General features: G+C 41.7%; 1 protein-coding gene across 1 annotated transcript in view; it reads left to right on the forward strand.

Annotated features, from left to right (window-relative positions):
- The first annotated feature begins 1,393 nt into the window (after positions 1-1,393).
- txnrd2.2 (thioredoxin reductase 2, tandem duplicate 2) overlaps positions 1,394-22,771 on the forward strand; it is a 35,074-nt gene continuing 13,696 nt past the window's right edge. The window contains exons 1-11 of the mRNA XM_088994813.1: positions 1,394-1,481; positions 1,947-2,012; positions 2,128-2,184; positions 2,290-2,434; positions 3,151-3,225; positions 4,256-4,334; positions 5,373-5,435; positions 5,709-5,779; positions 17,751-17,770; positions 18,178-18,269; positions 18,350-18,524. Of these exons, the coding sequence (XP_088850939.1) occupies positions 1,406-1,481; positions 1,947-2,012; positions 2,128-2,184; positions 2,290-2,434; positions 3,151-3,225; positions 4,256-4,334; positions 5,373-5,435; positions 5,709-5,779; positions 17,751-17,770; positions 18,178-18,269; positions 18,350-18,524 (919 nt within the window). The 5' untranslated portion in view covers positions 1,394-1,405. The remainder of the gene's footprint in view (positions 1,482-1,946; positions 2,013-2,127; positions 2,185-2,289; positions 2,435-3,150; positions 3,226-4,255; positions 4,335-5,372; positions 5,436-5,708; positions 5,780-17,750; positions 17,771-18,177; positions 18,270-18,349; positions 18,525-22,771) is intronic.

Genomic DNA, 22,771 nt, shown 5'->3' on the forward strand with positions numbered 1-22,771 from the left:
AAATAATGTGTGGTGCTACTTCTCCTATTTCAGAAACCTGTCATCATGGAAATATCGAATGAATTTAACTTCGCCATTTTGGGATTTTTTTCAAAAGCGCTGGATTTTCACATTCACCGTTCAATACTCAGAAACGATCGGTGAGGCAGCAGCCAGCTGAGCCTTACCATGTATTGCGCAGACTATGCAAACTGTGATGACTTGCTCTGCAGTGAGACTGCATTGCTGTCCCTCTGCATATCGCTATTAAAGTGTTCAAACACTTTTAGTATATGAACTAAATTTTACAGTTTAGCTGGTGTATATAATGTACAGTCACTGTACATTATAAACACTGTACTACAGAGTGTATTTTATTTTATTTTTATAAAAACTATATGCATAGGTGAGGCACACAGTTCTCCTGCCTCATGACGGGAGGCGCTTGTGATTAGAGATTCTTCTTGCGACTCCTCAGCTGCAGAATAATAGAATTAGTGACAGCAAGCTGGAGTAAACAGTTAGCAAGTTCAGTGCAACCATCCAGTCATTTTTTCGTGTTGCTTGGCCTTATTTTCAGAATATAGGATTACATATCTAAATTGAAAGAATTTTCTAAACTGGACTTTCAATCGAAGCAAGAGATAATAATTAAAGGGAGACCAACTGTAACCAACTGTAGAGCTCATAAACGGTGAGGGATGGATGTAAATCTCCTGGACAGCTTCTCAGCTTTTTGGCCCAAAAGGATCTGATTGAAACTATTCCTGAGGCGACAAAGTTGCTCCAGCTTGTGCACACTGTTGCAGCTACGACAGCATCAGCGGAGCGGTCATTCTCAGCACTGAAAAGACTGAAAACATACAGTCGGAACAGGACTGATCAAGGACGACTTTCTTCGCTGGCAGTGATCTCCATTGAGAGAGAGAGACTTTTAAAACTGAAGAAAGATCAGGAAGGCTTCTACAAAGAAGTTATTCAGGCCTTTCTCAGAAGGAGCGGCGCATGGACTTCATTTATAAGTAAAGGTAACACTATAATAACATTTTTTTAAATTATTTTTTTGTATGCTACAGTTTGTATAAATAAAGAATGCTGACATGACATTTTAAACAAAACACATTAACTGCTGCCAATCAAATGGTGAATAAGCTACTTTGTAGAGTTCATGTTTGTAAATCTGACTGTGATGACGTCACGTAATTGAATGAATGAATCAACAACTTTTGTTCATATTAAAATACTTTAGCATGTTTGACACTCATTCGACAAAGATGTTTGCAGTCCTTTGTGGCCTCCTTGGAGCACTGATAAAAAAGTGTAGCCCCCTACAGTATTGAAGTTGCCCATAGATACAGAGGCGACTTTATATCAGGCAAATCCTGAAATACCACAGACGAAGTTGGGGTCCTTTCATAACAACAATATGGCTGCGCTCTGTAAAGGCAGGCACCGTTGGAAACGAATAAATTTGTGTTGTATTTTGACCAGAAATTTAACAGGTACCACTTAATAATGTCGAGAATACCGGAGTAAATATGCCATGTGCATATGTGAACACGGTTTATGTTATTTCTTCACATTCTGCGGATCGGCACGACTTTCTGAGAAAAACCTACCGACCTGTCTGTGACTCCAAGTCGATGAGTCAGATTAAAAGCACTTGTTTTCAGTTTTACATTTTAATGTTATTGTGATAGGGGAACTACATATTGAAACATCCCGAATGAATGAGAATTTGGCCGTGTGAGTTGAATACGTTCAGTTGAAACCCGAACTGAAAAATAAGATCAGTTTGTTACACAATGAAATAAAAAACAGTTTGTTTTATTACGATCGTATGTATGTCAGAACTTGAACTGTTTCCGTTTATCAATTTATGTTGATTAAATAAAGTGTAAAAAACACCCCTGTCAAATGAAGTCATAATGTTTTCTTTTTTTATTTAACACCTGTCCAACCTACAGGCAAGTATGACTATGATGTAGTCGTCATTGGCGGTGGATCTGGGGGGCTTGCCTGTTCCAAAGAAGGTGAGTTCTAAAGTGGTCCCCCCTGCTTTGCACATAACATTCTGTCCAACCTGCTTTGCACATTTATTTTTGTTGATTTGAATGCAACGAAATTGATGTGTGCTGTTTCCAACAGCTGCACAACTAGGACAAAAAGTTGCTGTTCTGGATTATGTAGAGCCATCTTTGAAAGGTGAGTCTTTATTTATTGAAACCTCACTAATTTTTTCACAACTCTTATTTTTATAGAAACCTTTCTAGGACATCCAATTGATGTGTATTATACTTCTCCAAACAGGCACCAAGTGGGGCCTTGGTGGCACATGCGTGAATGTTGGCTGCATACCGAAGAAACTCATGCACCAGGCAGCCCTCCTTGGAACTGCAGTCAGAGATGCGCGAAAGTATGGTTGGCAGCTCTCAGGACCAATTTCACATGATTGGTAAGGTCTGAATGTTTCACCTTGCTTGGTTTTTATTTAACAAGCTTATGATATTTGGTTTTAGCATTACTCAAACATTAGGCCAGACAGATCTTCTCAAAGTGTGGATTACAATTTCAAACCAGTTGCTGTTGTAGGGGTCAAACTGTGACAGGGCAGGCCAAGTAACCAGGAAAACTGGAAATATAATCTTCAATATTTTGTTTCAATATATGCGTTGAGACAATCACCAACAGAGTAGAAACTGTTAAGAAGTAAAGTTTCCAAAGACCACACATTGCTGTCAAATAATAGGCTTGATTAGACGTGTCGTAAAAGATCTTAAAATGACTTACCACCACCATCTTGTGGAATTGTTGTAATAGTGCACAAAATTGGGTTCATGTTCGATAATTTACCGCATCGCAAGTCTTTCCCTCTGGGATGAGTGCAGCAAAAGTAAACACACTCCATAAATTGTTTTTAAATTTTTCATGAAGAGTTGGATATCTTACCAAGTTAGTAATGGAGGCACAACGAACACGGGACACAAAAACTTAAAAAAATAACTGATAATTTCTTGTGGGGAACTTCAGTACTTAACAAAATTAATATTGTGCATGCGTGTCCGTGCCAATGTGTGTGTGTGTGTGTGTGCGCGTGTGTGTGCGTTGGTGCGCGCGCGCGCGCGTGTGTGTGTGTGTGTGTGTGTGTGTGTTTGTGTGTTTGTTTTGCAGGGTCACCATGGCTGCGGCAGTACAAAACCATGTCAGGTCTTTGAACTGGGGTCACCGTGTACAGCTCCAGGACAAGTCAGTGGCACATAATTATCTCGAGTTGTTTTTGGTCCTAACACAATTTATTATTATTCACAATCTTGTTTGCTCATTTCACACAAACCTTTATGATGTCGTTTCCTCTGCTTTTACCCAGCACACTCTCCTGTGTTAAGACACTAATGTGCTGGTTTGTAGAAGTTGACACATGGGTTTTGCTGGATTCTGATGTAATATCGGAGTTTCAACTGAAAGCAGGCAGCAAGTGCCTCTGTGCAAGGGCACAGTTGAAAGTCGCGATGGGAGTATAAAGTTTATCAAACAAGCCTGTCCTGATAGTAAAAGCAATTCTTGCTGTCCCCGATGCTGCTTTTGCCAAACATCGAATTATCTTAATTCACCACTGCTGTACTTTTGTCACGGCAATATATTTGGTGGCTTTTGTCACTGACGCTCACGTTCCAGTTGATTCCCTTGATTCCTACAAAAAATTGATTTTCATTGTTATACTACACAATAGTACATTCATATCAACTTACTGCTGTCTGGTTGTATTATTCCTGATCAGGAGGGTTCCTTGCTTGACATATTTTTTATTTACAGTAAAGTCTCGTTATATCGATATCGGATATATCGATAGTCCCGGTTATATCGATACTATTTCTATGCATGCGCGGAGAAAATTACATGCAAACAGGGTCGGATATATCGATAATCCCGGTTATATCGATATTTTTTCGATATTTTTTCGGACTCCCTTGAATATCGATATAACGAGACTACTGTATTTTCTTTTTTTTAATTTTCATAGACCATGTGTGAGTGAGTAATGGTCATTGTATTAAGTCAAACAAACTAAAATTTATATCGTGAGTGCATAATTTTTATCACAGTCCTACAATGTGTATCACGATTGTTGGAGTCGCTGTATTTTGACACCGAGCAGTAGTTCTTTCGGACACATTTAATTTATGAATGGTGAAAATGCAGAATGAATGACACATTCTGAGTCCAATAATGTTTTAATATAAATCAGCTCAAAAATGTTTTATTGTTTGTCTTGCAGGAAGGTGAAATATGTGAACATGAAAGGTAGCCTTGTGGATGAACACACAATCAAAGCATCGACAAAAGCTGGGAAAGAGGTCGGCTGATAACTCACAAGAAATACATTTAATAGAAACTCTAAATCCAAGTAATGAACCTTTCTCTTAAAGACAACCGACGTCACCGGACAAGTTGTGTCCATAATTTGTAAAATGGCTTCAAATGACTTCTACTGAGCGTATTTTACAAAGATTCCACTGCATATAGCTATATTTTACGTTTTAAGACTCGTGCTGAATATTCCGGAAGTCTTGTTTTTGAGTTGGTGACTAGTCCGTACGTGACGTCACTGAAGGAACGCCCCTGACCGAAAAAAAAAGGACACATTGTAGCAGTCCTTCCATCACGTCAATGCTTGTTTGGTCTGACAACCTCGCGTTGCGCCAGAAGAGGGCGTCCAAGCTCCATTTTAGGAATTTATCAGCCTGTGGAAACGCAATACACTGTCATGTCTACAAGAGGTCGCCATTTTCTTCTGCCTCCTTTTGGGTGAGACAATTACCCCCAATGTTGCCTCAAAATGGCACAGAATAAATTCTTTAATCGATTGCAAACATGTATGCTTTCCTCATCAGAACTATTTTAATCATATTCATAACTGGATGTGTAACAAGAAAGCATATTCTCCGAATCTGAAGCCATTGTTTTGATTCTCCAGCAATGCAAGACGTCTTGGCGTGACGTCACGAACTGAGGGTGGGACTTTTTGAAAATGCCCAATTCGCAGCTCAATTTTTTGCAGATTTTGGACACTAAGTAATTTTTATTGGTGTTTTGCATTTGAATAAAAATATTATACTGCGTGTTTTTGGTATTTTAGATACTATAAAACGTTTTTCTGGTGTCAGTTAGGAAACAAAAAAGTGACGTCGGTTGTCCTTTAAATGTTTTGGGTGAGTTTTTAAATGCAGACTAAATTGCCACCCACTGGGGGCGATAAATCTATCATTTTTTTCCTGTATAGTTTTCGTTTAAAATGCCTCTGAGAGTACTCACCTCAATTTGACATTTCCTTGTTTTTCGAAGGATATGACGATGATTCTGTTCCTTTTTTATTCTTGTCTCCCCTCATGCAGATGACCCTGACTGCCAAGAACATTGTTATTGCTACAGGTGGCCGTCCCAAAATTCCCACAAATGTTGGTATAAATTTATTAGTTATTATAGTTTGTTCATATCAATGTACAGTGCTGTGAATAAGTTTCTGTCCATTCCTGATTTTTATTTTGTTTTGCATGACTGTCGCTCTTAAAATAGTTTCCATCTTCAAACAAATCTTGGATTTTTACAAAGCCTGGATGTTTAACTTTTACAATTTGTATTCTGGAAAGACTTCCCTCCCTTGAAGTCTCAAAACAAGGTGCTCTGAAAAGCGAGTGACTCTCCTTACAGTAATAATGTTTTAATTTCAGATTCCAGGAGCAGTAGAACATGGTATTACCAGTGATGACTTATTCTGGTTGAAAGAGTCGCCTCGAAAAACGTAAGCATCTTTTCTGTCCAACTCCAAAAGCAATTTGTAAAACAGCCTCCATCATCATTGGTACCCCTGGTTAAGATGTTTTCTGTAGCTTCGAACGAATCCATTAATATAGGACCAAGATGGATCGAAAACCCCAATCTTTAATTCAAGCGCATTTTATTCATTAGACAAATATCTCACATATGTAGTGTTATGTACATAACGTAAGTAGTAATAAAGCATACATTTATATCAAATGATTCCACAATCCTCAACTCAACTGTATTTATAAAGCACTTTCAAACAGTCAATGCTGCATACAAAGTGCTGTACATGAAGCAACTATCGATGGAAAGGTTTCTTCAGCCGTCATCTGTAGTTCTTTGTCGGACGTTTTGCTTCTTATCCAAGATGCTTCTTCAGCGAACTAAAGTCTTACTGGTAGTATAGGCCCTATTTCTATCCCTACTGTCCATATATGGCGGTGCCGGACACTGCTATGATAGGTCCCTGCTGTTAGGATGGGGGGGTCAGAGGACTACTCCCTGCGGCTCCACTAATTGTTCCTATTGTCCTGACTAACGACCCGTCTGATTGTCCCACTTCCTCCCGTATCACCTCATCAGCATTACTAATCCTATGTTGCCTAAAAAGGCTGTTGTACGAACGATCCAAATTGAACCTCATATATATATATATATATATATATATATATATATATATATATATATATATATACACACACACATACAGTAAAGTCTCGTTATATTGATATTCTCGGGCGTTAGAAAAAATGTCGATATAACCGTACTCTCGATATATCTGTCCTGCGCCGAACTGCATTAACAAAAGCCGCCAAAAGAGGGCATCCAAGCGCCATATAAGAAACGGAGCTGGCCATGAGCACGCCATTTTGTGGGGTGAGAGATGTTCCCCCAATATTGCCTCAAAATGGCACATATAATTCTTTAATCGATTGCAAACATGTATACTTTCCTCTTCAGAACTACTGTGTATTTGAATCATATTCATAACTGGATGTGTAACAAGAAAGCATATTATCCGAATCTGAAGCCATTGTTTGGATTCACAAGCAATGCAAGACGTCTTGGCGTGAAGTCATTTTTATTGGTGTTTTGCATTTGACAGTGGTGGGCCATGAGGGCCAGCAAGGCCTTCTCTGCTGGCCTAACATAATCAGACATCATTATCATAATTATAATAAAAGTCAATTTCATTAAAAAAGTATTTTTTCTAAATATATATATAATTATTCTACATACTGTTTTCTTGATGTTGTATTATATCCATTTGGTTATGCTCCTTTCAGTGTTGTAGTTTTAGGTCAGAGTTTTTAATCCAATCAGAATTCAGCTAGTCGGTGTCGCCAGGCTGTATGAAATCTGACCGACGCCTTCAGAATCAACAGTGAGGGCGTCTGTGCGCTGTACATGAACGGGCACATGTAGTTGATATACAGTTGCGATAGCCAATCAGATCACGAGTTGGCACAGTAATGCCAGATAGAGGGCCTCGCGTTGAACATGACGTACGCGTCCTGTGATTGGATACTCACTTTATCTCAGCCCTCAGCCCGGAAACCCGGAAACTTTAGCAGAAAAACCAAGTATATCTACTCGCTTTTTTAACCCGCAATGGCTGAAGGAGAGGACAACTCGCTGTTGCATGTAGGTAAGCCTATTATCAAGAACAAATGAAAAAAATGTGTTTACTTTTATTTTCAACAAATAGTTTGTTTTGTGAACGTCTTGTTGTTTTTCTTATATTAAACTGACATTTTGTAATTTAGCGTAAAATCTTGTTCAAGATTGCATATTCTTGGTGGACTTCATAAAACTTTGTGGACAAATGATTTTAAATTTCCTTTTATTTTTAAGTGTTTGCAGTATCACGTATAGATGCTGATGCAGATTTATTGATGTGTAATTGCTCCGGAAAATAGCCTGTGTTGTAGACGATTAAGGTGACGTCACGCCCAGTACTGCGTGCGTGTGCTTTTGTAAATGATATCTCCAGCCGTTGTGTCATAAATTATGGTATTACGAGGGATATTTGTTCAGGTCGGACTAAGCAGGACTTCACTGAAGGCCAAGGTGTGAAATGCATAGACCGCCACTGGTATTTGAATAAAAAGTGACATCGGTTGTCCTTAATACACAGAATGGAATGTACAGTAATTTTCAAAATCATCACGCTTCAGCAGACAAAACAAGAAACATTCCTGCAAAAAACGATTGCATTCATATACAGTAGAGTGGGCATGTACATAACACAACAGGGAAACTGCAACACTTACGTCTACACTTACTGTATTATGTATGCAATTTAAAAAAGTCATCAATCTTCTTCTGCTTCCCATTTTTACCTTTTAACACAAACACTTCAATCTCGTCTGCTACACACGAGCTGGAAACTGCTACACGGGAGCTGGTCACGTAACAAACTCACGTGACCAAGTCGACCAATGGCGCGACTGATACGGATTTCGATAATGGTGGTACTGTATAGAAACCTCTAAGCAAATATCGATTCATCTTAAATATCTTTTGTATTGATATAAACATAGCAAAATGGCCGGTGGGAGATGAAAAAGAGCACAGTAGTAACCGGATTATTGTAATAACCATGAATCGTACTAAACGGAACTAATTATACATAAAAAGACTAGAAATGTGCACGGGAAATGAAAATAGTGTCATAATAAGCAGTATTATCATTATAAACGATATCGATATAACGAGACTTTACTGTTAATATATATATATATATATATATATATATATATATGACCCTTCACACTAATGCCTACCACATACAATGATGAGAGACAATAAATCGAATGACATGCCGGCTCAGACGTCGCCCGGCCAAACAAGGTCTGGGGAACCAGAGCACCTTGATGAAAAATGGGCTACTGGAACAAAGCGGAGATGGGCGAGATGCGATAACATGGCTCTGTAGGAATGCTACCACTCAAGCAACCCTAGTCAGAGGGGTTACATGCGGAGAATGGGGGCTGAATGAAACCCACAGTCACGGTTGACCACGAAACAACTAGTAGCTCAGTGTTCCAATATCCACAAAGGGCAACAACACAAATTCCAAGGTGAAGGGCCCCAGGCTGCCACATCAGAGGAAGAGGTTAGACCAGAGATTGGGAGGCAAGCCCCAATGAATGATGAGATTGTGAAGCCAGCCCCAATGAATAAAATGCTGAGCGAAGCCGCAACTGACCTGAGAAATAAGATCATGGCAAGAATGAAAACTGGGCAACCAAGAAACCGATTACAATGGCTATGTGAAGTAGAGCAACCGTGAGAGCCACGAGATTTGTTACCCACCATGGAAAAGACGGTTGGAGGCTAAGATCAAGGTGGCTCGGAAAGATGTGAGTCGGTTAACGGAGACCCAGAGAGGTGTGAATAAAAGGCCAATACCCAAGAGGTACTTGCAGATAACCATACCTGAAGCACTCGAAACTGCCAATCAAAGGCTCCAGGCCTTGTCCAGTCGCCTAAAGAGGTACACGAAAGAGAATGAGGCCAGAAGAATAAACAGGCTGTTCGCCACACAACCTGCGAAAGTGTACGCTCAGTGGCAGGGTTCTAACAGCAGAGCAGACCCTCCAAGGCTGGAAACTGAAAGATACTGGAAAGGCATATGGGTGAAGGTGGTCGCACATAACAGCAGTGCACAATGGCTGGTGACTCTGAAAAAGGAGCACAGCAACCTCCCTGAACAGAACCCAGTTACCATCACAGCGGCAGACATACAAGAGTCTCAGGTATGAAAAACTGGACGGCACCAGGCCCGGATATGGTCCACACCTACTAGTACTCCACGAGCGCCTAGCAGCACAAATGAACCAGTTGCTGATGGATGGGACTCACCCGGGATGGCTAACCAAAGGGCGAACAATCCTGATCATGAAGGATTCATGAAGGATTCCTCAAAGGGTGCAGAACTATCGGCCAATAACCTGTCTCTCCACAACATGAAAGCTCATGTCAGGCATCATTGCGGCTAAGATAAGTGGACACATGGATCAATACATGAGCAAAGCACAGAAAGGCATTGGTAGAGATACTAGAGGTGACAAACATCAGCTGCTGGTTGATAGAACAGTCGCACAAGACTGCAGGTCCCGACATACCAACCTGTGCACAGCCTGGATTGATTACAAGAAAGCATATGACTCGATGCCACACACATGGATCACTGAATGCTTGGAGTTGTATAAGGTCAACAGGACCCTGAGAGCCTTCGTTGCAAACTCGATGAGGATGTGGAAAACCACACTTGAAGCCAATGGCAAGCCACTAACGCAAGTGTCCTTCAAATGTGGCATATACCAAGGTGATGCACTCTCCCCACTGCTGTTCTGCATAGGACTGAACCCCCTCAGCCAAATAATCGCCAAGACAGGCTATGGATATTGCCTCAGAAATGGAGCTACAATCAGTCACCTCCTCTACATGGATGACATAAAGCTGTGTGCTAAGAGCGAAAGGGACATAGACTTCCTAATCCACACAACCAGGATCTACAGCATTCACATCGGGATGTCATTCGGGCTGGAGAAATGTAGTCGGATGGTGACTAAGAGGGGCAAGGTGGTCGACACTGAAGGGGTCTCACTCCCTGAAGGAACAATAGCAGACATGGAAAACAGCTGCAAGTACCTCGGTATACCACAGGCCAATGGCAACCTCGAACTCGCAACAAGGAAAGCGGCTACGACCAAATACCTCCAGCGGGTGAGGCAAGTCCTGAGAAGCCCGCTCAATGGCAAGAACAAGACCCGGGCAATAAACAGCTATGCCCTGCCAGTCATCAGATACCCTGCAGGAATAATAATTCCCTCCGAAGTCCAGCACCCTGAGACTGTACACAAGTAAGGAAGGAGGCCGGGGACTAGTGAGTGTGAGAGCCACTGTCCAGGATGAAACATCCAAGCTCAATGAATACATCAAAGAGAAGGCTCCAACTGATGATGTACTCAGAGAATGTGACATTGGGGAACAGAGGATGAGGTGCTGGAAGAGGGACAATCATGGGAGGAAAAGCCCCTACACGGGATGTACCACCAAACCATAACTGAAGTGGCTGATCTCAAGAAGTCCTATCAGTGGCTAGAGAGGGCTGGCCTAAAGGACAGCACAGAGGCACTCATCCTGGCTGCTCAAGAGCAGACCCTGAACACCAGAGCCATAGAGGCACAGATATACTACACCAGGCAAGACCCAAGGTGTAGGTTGTGCAAAGAGGCACCCGAGACATTCCAACACATAAATGCAGGGTGTAAGATGCTGGCAGGGTAAGCCTACATAGAGTGCCATAACCAGGTGGCTGGCATAGTCTGCCGAAACATCTGTGCAGAGTATGGACAGGAAACCCCAAGGCCAAAATGGGAAACACCTCCGAAAATAGTAGAGAATAACCGAGCAAAGATCCTGTGGGACTTCCACATACAGACTGACAAGATGGTAATGGCCAACCAACCAGATATCGTGGTCATAGATAAAGGGCAAAGGAAAGCCGTTGTTGTGGATATAGCGGTCCCGAGTGATGGAAACATCAGAAAGAAGGAACATGAGAAAATCGAGAAATACCAAGGGCTCAGAGAGGAGCTGGAGAGAGCCTGGAAGGTAAAGGTGACAGTCGTGCCTGTGGTGGTCGGAGCACTCGGGGCAATGACCCCCAAACTAGACGAGTGGTTGCAACAGATCCCGGGAACAACATCAGATATCTTGGTCCAGAAAAGCGCAGTGCTTGGACCAGCACAGATACTGCGCAGAACCCTGAAGCTTCCTGGCCTCTGGTAGAGGACCCGAGCTAAAATAGGGGACAGACAACACCCATGGTGGGTGAGACGAGGATATATATATATATATATATATATATATATATATATATATATATATATATATATATATATATGTGTGTGTGTGTGTGTGTGTGTGTGTGTGTGTGTGTGTGTGTGTGTGTGTGTAGGGCATATACTACTAGTAAGACTTTAGTTCGCTGAAGAAGCATCTTGGATAAGATGCGAAACGTACGTCCGACACCTTCAAAGAAGTACAGATGACGGCTGAAGAAACCTTATCATCGATGGACCACTCCTGTACAACTGAGAGCTTACACAGACGTATGAAGCAACATACGCAAGCAATAAATCAGTCACAAAGATAGTCGAAAGCACCAGGGAGTAAAACTAAGACCAATTGTTAGCACCCCTAATGGTAATGCTTTGTGTGTCCCCCCTTTTGCAAACAAAATTACACACATGCTTGTATAATGTTTCACAAGATGAAACAATACAGAAAGAAGGGTGTTCAAACATTTCTTTTTGCACAGTCCCTTTAAATCCTCCAACAGTCCTCATCCTCTCCTCTAACTCCTTTTAGTTCTGGGTGCTGATGTGGCCATGGTATAATCTTTATTCTGTCTGGTGAACCTTTTCTGTGTTTTTAGTATGAGAGTATGCTTCTGCAAAAGAAAAAAAACATCATTTTAAGGTTTTTAACATATCTTAATTAGGGGAGGCGATAATCATGGAGGGAACTGGATGTAATTCCACAAATTATAACACAGTCAAATTATCATTAGTTTTTTTGAAATCATGCTTATTAATTGAACTTGTTTTATATATATTCTTGTGTGTGTTTCTATGTATTCTTTGTTTTATGAGAAGACCATTGAAAATCAAAATGAGTTTGGATTTATGGTTAAAGATTGTTTTTAAAAATATATGAAAGATAAAAAAAAAAATAGTTTGTGTCACGGCACTCGAGGCTCGAAGGCAGGACTCGAGTGACGTGGGAAGGTGGGAAGGTTTCGATCCGAAATACATGGCGAGACAGATTTCCAGGAGCAAAAAGTTTACTGAGACACGCATGCAAAAATAATAGACAGGGAACGATAAGTGACAGCGACTAACAGAGGCAGACCTGACGGCAAGGTAGTCGAGAGGGGAGCTTCCGGAATTCTCCGACGGAGACGGTAATGTGCGATCGGCATATATAGTCAGAAGGCACAATCAGTGAATGACAAACAGCTGTGGGAACCCGGGTGAGTGATGATGGGAGGGGCCGTCTCCAGGGAGCAGCGGAGGAGGTGACGGGAGGGGCAGGGCGCGCCCAGGACGACAACGAGATGTGACAGTTTGTCCATAGGGAGATGTTCACTTAAAGGACAACCGACATCACCTTTTTGTTTCCTAACTGATTTCATAAACGTTTTGTAGCATCTAAAATGCCCAAAACACGCTGTATGATATTTTTAGTCAAATGCAAAACACCAATAAAAATGACTTAAAGTGTCTAAAAAGTACAGTAAAGTCTCGTTATATCGATATCGGATATATCGATAGTCCCGGTTATATCGATACTATTTCTATGCACGCACGGAGAAAATTACATGCAAACAGGGTCGGATATATCGATAGTCCCGGTTATATCGATATTTTTTCGGACTCCCTTGAATATCGATATAACGAGACTTTACTGTACTTCAATTTGAAACCGGAAGTGGCCAGTTTCAGAAGGTCCAGCGACACCACAAACAAGGGGGTGTTTGTGGTGTCATGCCAAGACGTCTTTCCTTGCTCGAGAATCAAAACAGTGGCTTCAGATTCGGAAAAGATGCTTTCTTGTTACTCATCCAGTTATGAATATGATTCAAATACAGTGAAGTCTCGTTATATCGATATTCTCGGGAGTCGGAAAAAATATTGATATAGCCGATCCTGCGGGCATGTAATTGTCTCCTTGAGTTTGCCATGATCTGGTTGGTGACCAACGGGTGGCGCTGTCGGCCCCGCCTGCACCTGCACAGGTGCTGGTCGTCCCGATCAGTGGCGGACTGCCACGTTCGGCTTGGCGACCAACGGGTAGCGACGTCAGCCCTGCCTGCAGCCTCGCAGGTGCTGGTCGTTTTAATCAGTGACACTTAAAAGGACTCACGGCACGATCATCTGGTGTCGGTTCATTGTTTGTGGCATGCTTTGTCTGCAATCGCATGCATTGTATGCTGCGCATGTGTTTGTTTAACCTTGGCGGACTTTTACTTTTGGTCTTCTTTTGATACTTTGTATTTTTTCTGTTCAGATGATTTTGATGTTTTACATTTTGTTCCTGCTGACCTTTATTTTAATACAATTTGTCAAACAACCTCCTGCTCCCTCCTGCCTGCTTTTTGGGATCCGCACCCGCCATCACCACCTTGCAAAATATGACAGAGTTAATAGAAATAGTATCGTAATAAGCAGTACTATCGGTATAACCGATATCGATACCGACTTTACTGTAGTTCTGAAGAGGAAAGCATACATCTTTGCAATCGATTAAATAATTTATTCCGGTCATTTTGATGCATCTGGAGAGAAATGTAGTGACAAACTCTTTAGTACTTACAGTACCCAAAAAAGGCAGAAGATGGCGACAGAGCTCAGTGGAAATTGTCTCCTGGGAAGTGTTGTCAGCGAATGTCAAATACACTGTAGAAGTCTTGATGCAACACACAACGATTCACCATCGCGTTGTTTATGTTTTCCTTCTAATTTCGCCATCAACACGGATCAACACAAAGTTTTCAGACCAAACAAAGACCAAATGTGCTCTGTCACATAGTATTGCCGTTCATCACTAACGTTTTTTTTGTCTTCCTGTAAAACTGTCTTCACCTTTGCAATTCAGATTAGTAGCAAATATCATGCCTTTAACCGAGCAAGCCCTTTAATCCAACAATTTAGCACTTGTCATCACCTGGTTAATTGGTCTATTGCATATGTTTCCTCTTGGTAAAGCACACAGACAGTGACTAGTGATTGGAGTGTACCTGTAGGCTGCTGTTGGTTTGCATCAAAGTGACAGATACCATCATGTTAGCCGTTGTAGACTCTTCCTTGCCTTCAAAAAACTGTACATTGCTTTTTGGAGTTTGATTTGGCTCAATATCTTTTTATGTCTAAACTCACCATACATAATGAAATACAACTTTATTGTATCTATTGATGTTTGTCGCTACTGTGAGCTGTTATAAATTTGACGTTTTCGAAAAGATCCATTGATTTCACTTTGGTGGGCTTCATAGTCATCCTTGCTTTTTACTACTTCCTCCAATGAATTTACTTATGGACAGGCTGTGTTATGGAATGCGTGGACTGTTACCAGTCTTATGGAATTACCACTGTAGCATTCAAGTTTCATAAACCTTCATGTATGTACCCAAATCAACTTATTGGAAATGCCACTTTGAGCTCAGGAAGTCCTTTCAGGGTGTGCTGTGATTGATCTCTACCACCCTCGGGTGAGGAAGCGGAAGCAATAGCTTTCTTTATTTTTTCTTTATTTTTCCTGAAGACGCAAACCCCTCACAGGCTATTAGCAGGATGTTGTTTTTCTGCTGAACTGTCATGTCTGTGGGTGAGGTCAGACAGACGCTTTCTAGGGGGAACGATAGAGAGGTTGTTGGCGGTGGGAGTGGGGATGGTGCAGGTGAGTGATCTCTGTCTAATGGGCCCAGGAGCACATTACACACCTGAGTGACATATCTTGGCCTGAAGCTGGGAAGGGAAGAAAAAAAACTTGCGTGGCGGTAAGACTTAATGTGCTATGGAAATTTACCTGGACTACAGAGAATTACAAGAAACTGCATCCTGACATTATCATTATTTATTCATGTGAGGGTGTTCATAGTAATTGACCGGCACGTGATCCCATGTTTGACAATGCTCTTAACAGAGATGTAAGTGTTCATAATATCCTCGTACAGTATATGAAGTACAGTGGTACCTCGGTTCTCGAACGCCTCACAGTTCGAACAAATCGGTGTTCGAACAAAATATTAGAGATATTCTTGCTTCGGCGTTCGAACATCAATCGGTGTTCGAACGCCAATACGACACGCCAATACGACGCGTGAGTGCGTACGCGAGAGTGGGGAGCTGAGCGGCGCACGGGTGTATCGCTCTCTCCGTGACCAACTGTTGTCGCCTGCGGGCGTGCAACGTTTGCGTTGTGTTGCTTGCTTAACACTACGAGGACTCCACTTTCTCAGCGGCTTTCAAAACTCTGAAGTACACTTTTGAGTCAGGGTGTAGTCCGAAGCAGGATTCTGATTGGCTGCCGGTGCTGAGTATGCAAATTGACAAACGAACGTTCGAAGACGCGAAAAATTATGACACATAATGTTTGCTAAATCCTCTCGCAAATTGCCAAACGAACGTTCGTTTGGCAATTTGCATACACCGGCAGCCAATCAGAAGCATGCCTCGGACTACACCCTGACTCAAAAGTGTACTTCAGAGTTTTGAAACCCGCTAAGAAAGTGGAGTCAACGTGGCTCGTAGCGATTTGTTACCCGCTTACTACGCCAAACAGCAAATGGCACACGAGGGTGCAAAATGACGCAATCCCGGAAGATGACATAAATTTACGGGACGCAGGGAAAATACCTCGGACCGGATACACTCGCGCATCGAAGGGAGAGTCCAGGTACGGTGGCGAGTTGAGTCAATCATCCGGCATTGGCGAGGTGATCGCGAACCGTATAAATGCCCCGTGTCCGTGATTAGAGAATGACAGCGGGTGGAGAACGGCCGGGAGAGGCAGTCCCCCCCCTCCCCCCCGCTGTCAACTCGCAAGTGACAGGAGCAACGAGGTGGTTTCAGTGTTCGAAAAAATCGCTTTTCGAACAGGGTCCTGGAAAGAATTATGGTCGAGAACCGAGGTACCACTGTATGACATTTGGTTGTATAAAGGAGTGGTTCAGACATTTATAGGAATGTTTACACAAGTAATGTTGCCCTTTTTTGCCAATTTTGAATCATTAGATGTCTTTTTATACTGCTTCTTTTCGTGCAGAGCTGTCTTTCTAATGTTTGAATTGAATTGAACTGACAAAGTATCCAAAATCATTTTGATTCATATTGAGGCTTCTAAAACTCAACTTCCTGAAGTCCTAAATATTTAATGTTGCAAATATTTGGCTTTTGTAGTAGGAAAGATATTTTATTTAACTTTTGTTTGCAATTAAGTAGGATATGTGTACCTCAGTCCTGACTGTATGCATCACAACCATCGAAAAGAATCTCATAATTGACCAACTGTACAGTCTCCCATCCAAGTTAATAGAGAATCAGTTAAAATTACATCAAATCGACCGGGTCGGCGCAACGACAGTTTTTCACAGATGAAAATGTGGAATCAAGACAAAGCTCTTAGCCTGATCATCTTTAAGCCACTCACAATGTGTGATAAGTGCATCAAGGCATTATACAGACATGATACATTGTGGCTTTTAGAGGTTAATCTTAGCGTGGACAAGGACTGATTTGACTACAGGCACTCTCAACTGTCAAGTATATGTAGTCCTAAGGAAGGAGCTCCGGTATAAACAAGTGAGAGCAGGGCCTCCTGTTTGCAAGTGATGGCCTTCACTCAGCAGGCTCGTATGTGGACTTGAGCTCTGAACATGACACTCCCCATCCACAGGGATTACTTTAAATGGTAGCAATTTGGACTCCTACCTGCCATGGATTTTCGGGTTAGATTAGATGTGCTATTTACTTGGACCACACACTAACCTACACTAACATTCGACACGGCACACCCGCATAATCCAATGCAGTAATAACACTGGGGTCTGTCTGCATGTCACTCTGTCTGTCCATGTATGTGTGTGTACGTGTGTAGGTGTGCATGTTGCTGTGCGTGTGTGTGTACATTATTAATATTATGTATCTTTTCGTTCAGTGATTTTGATTTTAAATGATACCTGTGTAATGTATTCAGTATATTGTTGGTGTGCCCTGTTGTTTCCAGTTAATCTAAGAATATATCCGCTTTATGGAATCAAAATAATTAACGAAACCATTGTTCATTGTACAGCATGACTGTCTTATGCATGTGTGCTTAAAATGTCATAATTACAGTATGCTGAATTGTCCCTTTTTATTCTTTTTTTACAGGCTTGTGGTTGGAGCGAGCTGTATCATTTTCTGCCAACTGATGTTGCATGTAAAGAATCACTTCTTGTTTTGCAAAAAATTGTGCGGTTTTTAATTTAAATTTACCACTTGGCATCGGCCCAGTGTCGCATAAATAGCATGCAGTGTTTGTTTTTAATGTCAGTGTGCCAGATGGGAGAACCTTTTAGTGTTTTTTACAATATAAAACACATATGCTTCCCATATGTGAAACTGGACAGTAACCAACATGATGACGTTTTTCCAAAAACAGTTGACCACAGAGTGCTGTTAAGTTTGCTACTGTTCAACTATATTTTTTCGGCTTTCACCATGGAATAGATGGATAATGGACTGTATGATTTCACTACATTTCTGGTATTACTTGACATCCATGGCAAACACCACAGTTCCCTAACCTACTGCTTAGATGTAGCTCTGGAGTGCGGCGGCTTCCTTACTGGCATCGGCTTGGACACCACAGTGATGGTTCGCAGCATTGCCCTTCGGGGTTTTGATCAGGTAATGTCCCCTGTAGAATAGATTAAAGTCATGATGGAAACCCGTCTGTTTTTAAATCTCGTCTTTTTTGGCTTCAACAGCAAATGGCAGGATTAGTGACAGACTACATGGAGTCCCATGGAACCAAATTTGCATTGAGGTGTATCCCAAAGAGAGTGGAGAAACTTCCATCAGGTGACCTGAAAGTGACCTGGACTGATGCCCTCACAGGCAACGAACACAATGGCACCTACAACACTTTGTTATGGGCAGTTGGTAAGTATGTGGAACAGCTTCGTATGAGCAGGGATGGGCAACGTAAATGCTGGATAGGCCACTGTTTCTTCATCCGGGCTCATGGGGGGCAATTGTGCTATACACTTCCCAACCAAATGTATGAAAAAAAATTATATTTTAGATATCGACAAATGATCTGCAAATTATATTTGATGATACATGCTGCAGTGCATGGATAAAACAGCTACTATTCTAACCCTAAAACAAAACTTTTGAAGCAAACAGCAAATAAGCCACAAAAAGCAAAAGTTGAGTCAGTGAATAATAATTGCCAATGAAGGACAGCACAAAACTGCTGAACAAGAAATACTTTTGTAAATGTTTCACTGACATCAACTCCTTCAAAATTCCATGTTGTTTGTATACCATATTTGCCCTTCAAGTACCATGTTTGCCCTTTTAACGCAATCATGGTACAGTGGTCGACCTCACAGTGCAGAGGTACCGCGATCAATTCCAGGCTCCAGTGCAACACTTGTGAGGATAAGCGGATCGGAAAATAGATTGATTAATGTGCTGCAAATCACTCCAAATCTACAAAAAGAAATATTTGGATTACTCAAGTGCCAATATGGGGCGGTATAAAGTCCATTGTCAGCACAACTAAAACATGTCTGCCATCTACTGATTATCTTTCAACAACACTCAATCCCCCTGTGCATTAGTAATTGAGCACCTGCAGTGTCTTCTCAAATTTTCCCCTTTTTTGTGGAAAACATTGATTGGTTGTTCAACAGATTTTTTTGAAGAATGGTTCGGTTTTGTTTAAAAAAAGGAACAAAAACCATTTCAAAAGATTTTTGAATTAATTAGTTGAGAGGCCACTTGGAGTGTGGTCAGGCCTGTTAAGTGCTTTGCAGCCATGGGTTAATCTGTATTAAAGTGTGTCAATCATCTGATTAAAACTTAACGTTGATGAGTGACCTTCATTCAATGTAAGTATGGCAAATTAATACTTTTGGAGTGCATGGTTTTACCATCTGTCTTACGGCTTCACTACTCTTAAAGGACACCATTTTTTTTGTTTCTTACTGACATCAGAAAAACGTTTTATAGTGTCCTTGAGAGTTTTGAAAGGCGCTTATAAATGAAATGTATTATTATGTAAAATACCCAAAACATGCAGGCTGATATTTTTAGTCAAATGCAAAACACCAATAAAAATGAGTTAAAGTGTCCCAAAATCCTTCAAAATGACCCGTAAAATGGCGAGTTTCAGAGGGTCCCGCCCCCTTGTTTATGACGTCACGCCAGGACGTCTTGCCTTGCTCTAAAATCAAAACAATGGTTTCAGATTCGGAGAAGATGTTTTCTTTTTACTCATCCAGTTATGAATATGATTTAAATAGTTCTGAAGAGGAAAGCGTAAATGTTTGCAATCGATTAAAGAAGTCCTTCCGGATCAATTCGAGGCCTCAGGACTCCAATGTACAGAAAATGCACAAGATGGCGCCCAAGCTCCGTCGGAAATGGGCTGATTTGTCTGCTGGGAATTTGTGTCAACTAGTATCAAATAGCTGTCTTGGTGCAACACACAAGGATTCACCATCGATTTATTTGTGTGTTTTCCTTCTAATTTCGCCATCAAAACAGATCACACAATGTTTTCAGACCAAACCAAGTACCCAAAATGGATTGTGTGTCGCATTCTCGGTCGAAAACAAGACTTCCTGAATATTCAGCGTGAGTCTTAAAACGTAAAATATAGCTATATGCGGTGGAATCTTTGTAAAATACGCGAAGTAGAAGTCATTTGAAGTGATTTTACAAATTATGGACACAATTTTTCCGGAGGCGTTTTAAATTGTTAGCGAACAAATTTTTCTGTTTGACGTGTTAACTGTTTTACATGATTGTGATGTCAATATGATGCAGGGGTTTAGGGCTGGCTAAAAACTACAGAGATCGGACAGTCAGTGTTTTATAACCTAATTACTATTGATAGTGAGCAGTGTATCCATATTCATCTTGATAATTTATCATCGCCCAGTCCTATAATTCGAACATGTCTTGACTTTGTAGTGTGCTCATTTAAATCAATGTAAAAGTAATTAAGTGCAGTAAAGTTAAAGTCTCGTTATATCGATATTCTCGGGAGTCCGAAAAATATCGATATAACCGGGACTATCGATATATCCGACCCTGCGCGCATGTAATTTTCTCCTTGCGTGCATAGAAATAGTATCGTAATAAGCGGGACTATCGATATAACCGATATCGATATAACGAGACTTTACTGTATTTGCAAATCACTCTGCATTACTCTGGGTTTATTTACAATCTCTACAATATCTTAACGTCATTCGAAATGGGGATTGTAGACCTGAAAAATTTACCGTACTTACCGTAGTTACATGTGGTGATGATGATTATGATAATAATACATTTAATTTCAAGCGCCTTTCAAAACACCCAAGAACACTTCACAATAAAAACAATAAAACAAAGCACATAACAATGAAACCATGAGTAAAATGATAAATAATAAAATAGCAGATTGAACTAGACATTGAAAGCAATTTTAAACAGATGGGTTTTGAGGTGGGACTTGAAAATAGGGAGGGAGTCAATATTACGGATGTTGGGTGGAAGTGAATTCCAGAGTTTGGGAGCAGAGCGGCTGAAAGCTCTGCATCCCATCGTGGTGAGACGGGCAGAGGGCACATAGAGGTGAAGGGAGGATGAGGATCTGAGGGACCGAGAGGGAACGGAGATTTGAAGCAGGTCAGAAAGAAAGGTTATGGATGGCTTTGAATGTAAACAGAAGTACAGTGGTACCTCGGTTCTCGAACGCCTCAGTGTTCGAACAAATCGGTGTTCGAACAAAATATTCGAGATATTCTTGCTTCGGCGTTCGAACATCAATCGGTGTTCGAATGCCAATACGACGCGTGAGTGCGTACGCGAGGGTGGGGAGCTGAGCAGCGCACGGGTGTATCGCTCTCTCCGTGACCAACTGTTGTAGCTAGCGGACGTGCTGCGTTTTGCTCTAGCGTTTAATATAGGTGTACGAAGAGTTTTAGCCCCTAATCATGCTTCCAAAGAAAGTAAGTGCTGCTTAAAGTGACAAAAGAAAAGTAGTGCGTACAACTATTGCATTTAAGAAAGAAATAATCGCAAAATATGAAGGAGGTGTGCGAGTGTCTGATCTGGCGAGGGAATACAGCATGGCGCAATCTACGATCAGTACGATATTAAAGAATAAGGTGGCTGTGAAATCTAGTGATGTGACTGTGGGCGTGAGAGCAAGTGTCATTGGATAGATATTTGAAGAGAAAAGAACATCCTGTAGCCGAGTCATCCGTAGCTGTCACGTTCCGAGCGAGAGTGACGGCAGCTGACTCGTCGGAACGTAGTGGAATGTTTGGGATCCCAAAGCAGACACGTACTACCCAAGCAGGATGTTTATTCACAAATAAAAGAAAACACAGCGAGTAAGAAGGCAGGGGGTGATCCGACTCGCTTACTACGCCAAAAAGCAAATGGCACACGAGGGTGCAAAATTACGCAATCCCGGAAGATGACATAAATTTACGGGACGCGGGGAAATACCTCGGACCGGATACACTCACGCATTGAAGGAAGAGTCCAGGCACGGTGGCGAGTTGAGTCAATCATCCGGCATTGGCGAGGTGATCGCGAACCGTATAAATGCCCCGTGTCCGTGATTAGAGAATGACAGCGGGTGGAGAACGGCCGGGAGAGGCAGTCCCCCCCTCCCCCCCGCTGTCAACTCGCAAGTGACAGGAGCAACGAGGTGGTTTCAGTGTTCGAAAAAATCGCTTTTCGAACAGGGTCCTGGAACGAATTATGGTCGAGAACCGAGGTATTTTGAATTTGATTCGATGTTTAACAGGAAGCCAGTGGAGCTGCTGGAGGACAGGGGTGATGTGGTGAAAGGAGGTGATGAGTAGTGATGATCCGGGCGGAAGAATTTTGGACGAGTCGGAGTTTATGGACAAATTTCTGATTGACACCGAAGAGAAGTGAGTTACAATAATCGATGCGGGAGGTGACGAGACTGTGGATAAGGATAGAAGCGGAGTGAGGGGTGAGCGAGGGACGGAGACGGTTAATATTACAGAGGTGGAAATAAGCAGACCGAGTTATGTTATTTATATGGGAGTGAAAAGATAGTGTGCTATTGAGGATGACACCCAGGCTTTTGACCTGAAGGGAGGGGGACACAGTTGAACTGTCAATCGTGAGAGAGAAACCGTTAGTTT

Source organism: Hippocampus bargibanti, linkage group LG04 (assembly GCF_051943395.1).
Source record: "Hippocampus bargibanti isolate YZ-2025 linkage group LG04, ASM5194339v1, whole genome shotgun sequence".
Lineage (NCBI taxonomy): Eukaryota > Metazoa > Chordata > Actinopteri > Syngnathiformes > Syngnathidae > Hippocampus > Hippocampus bargibanti.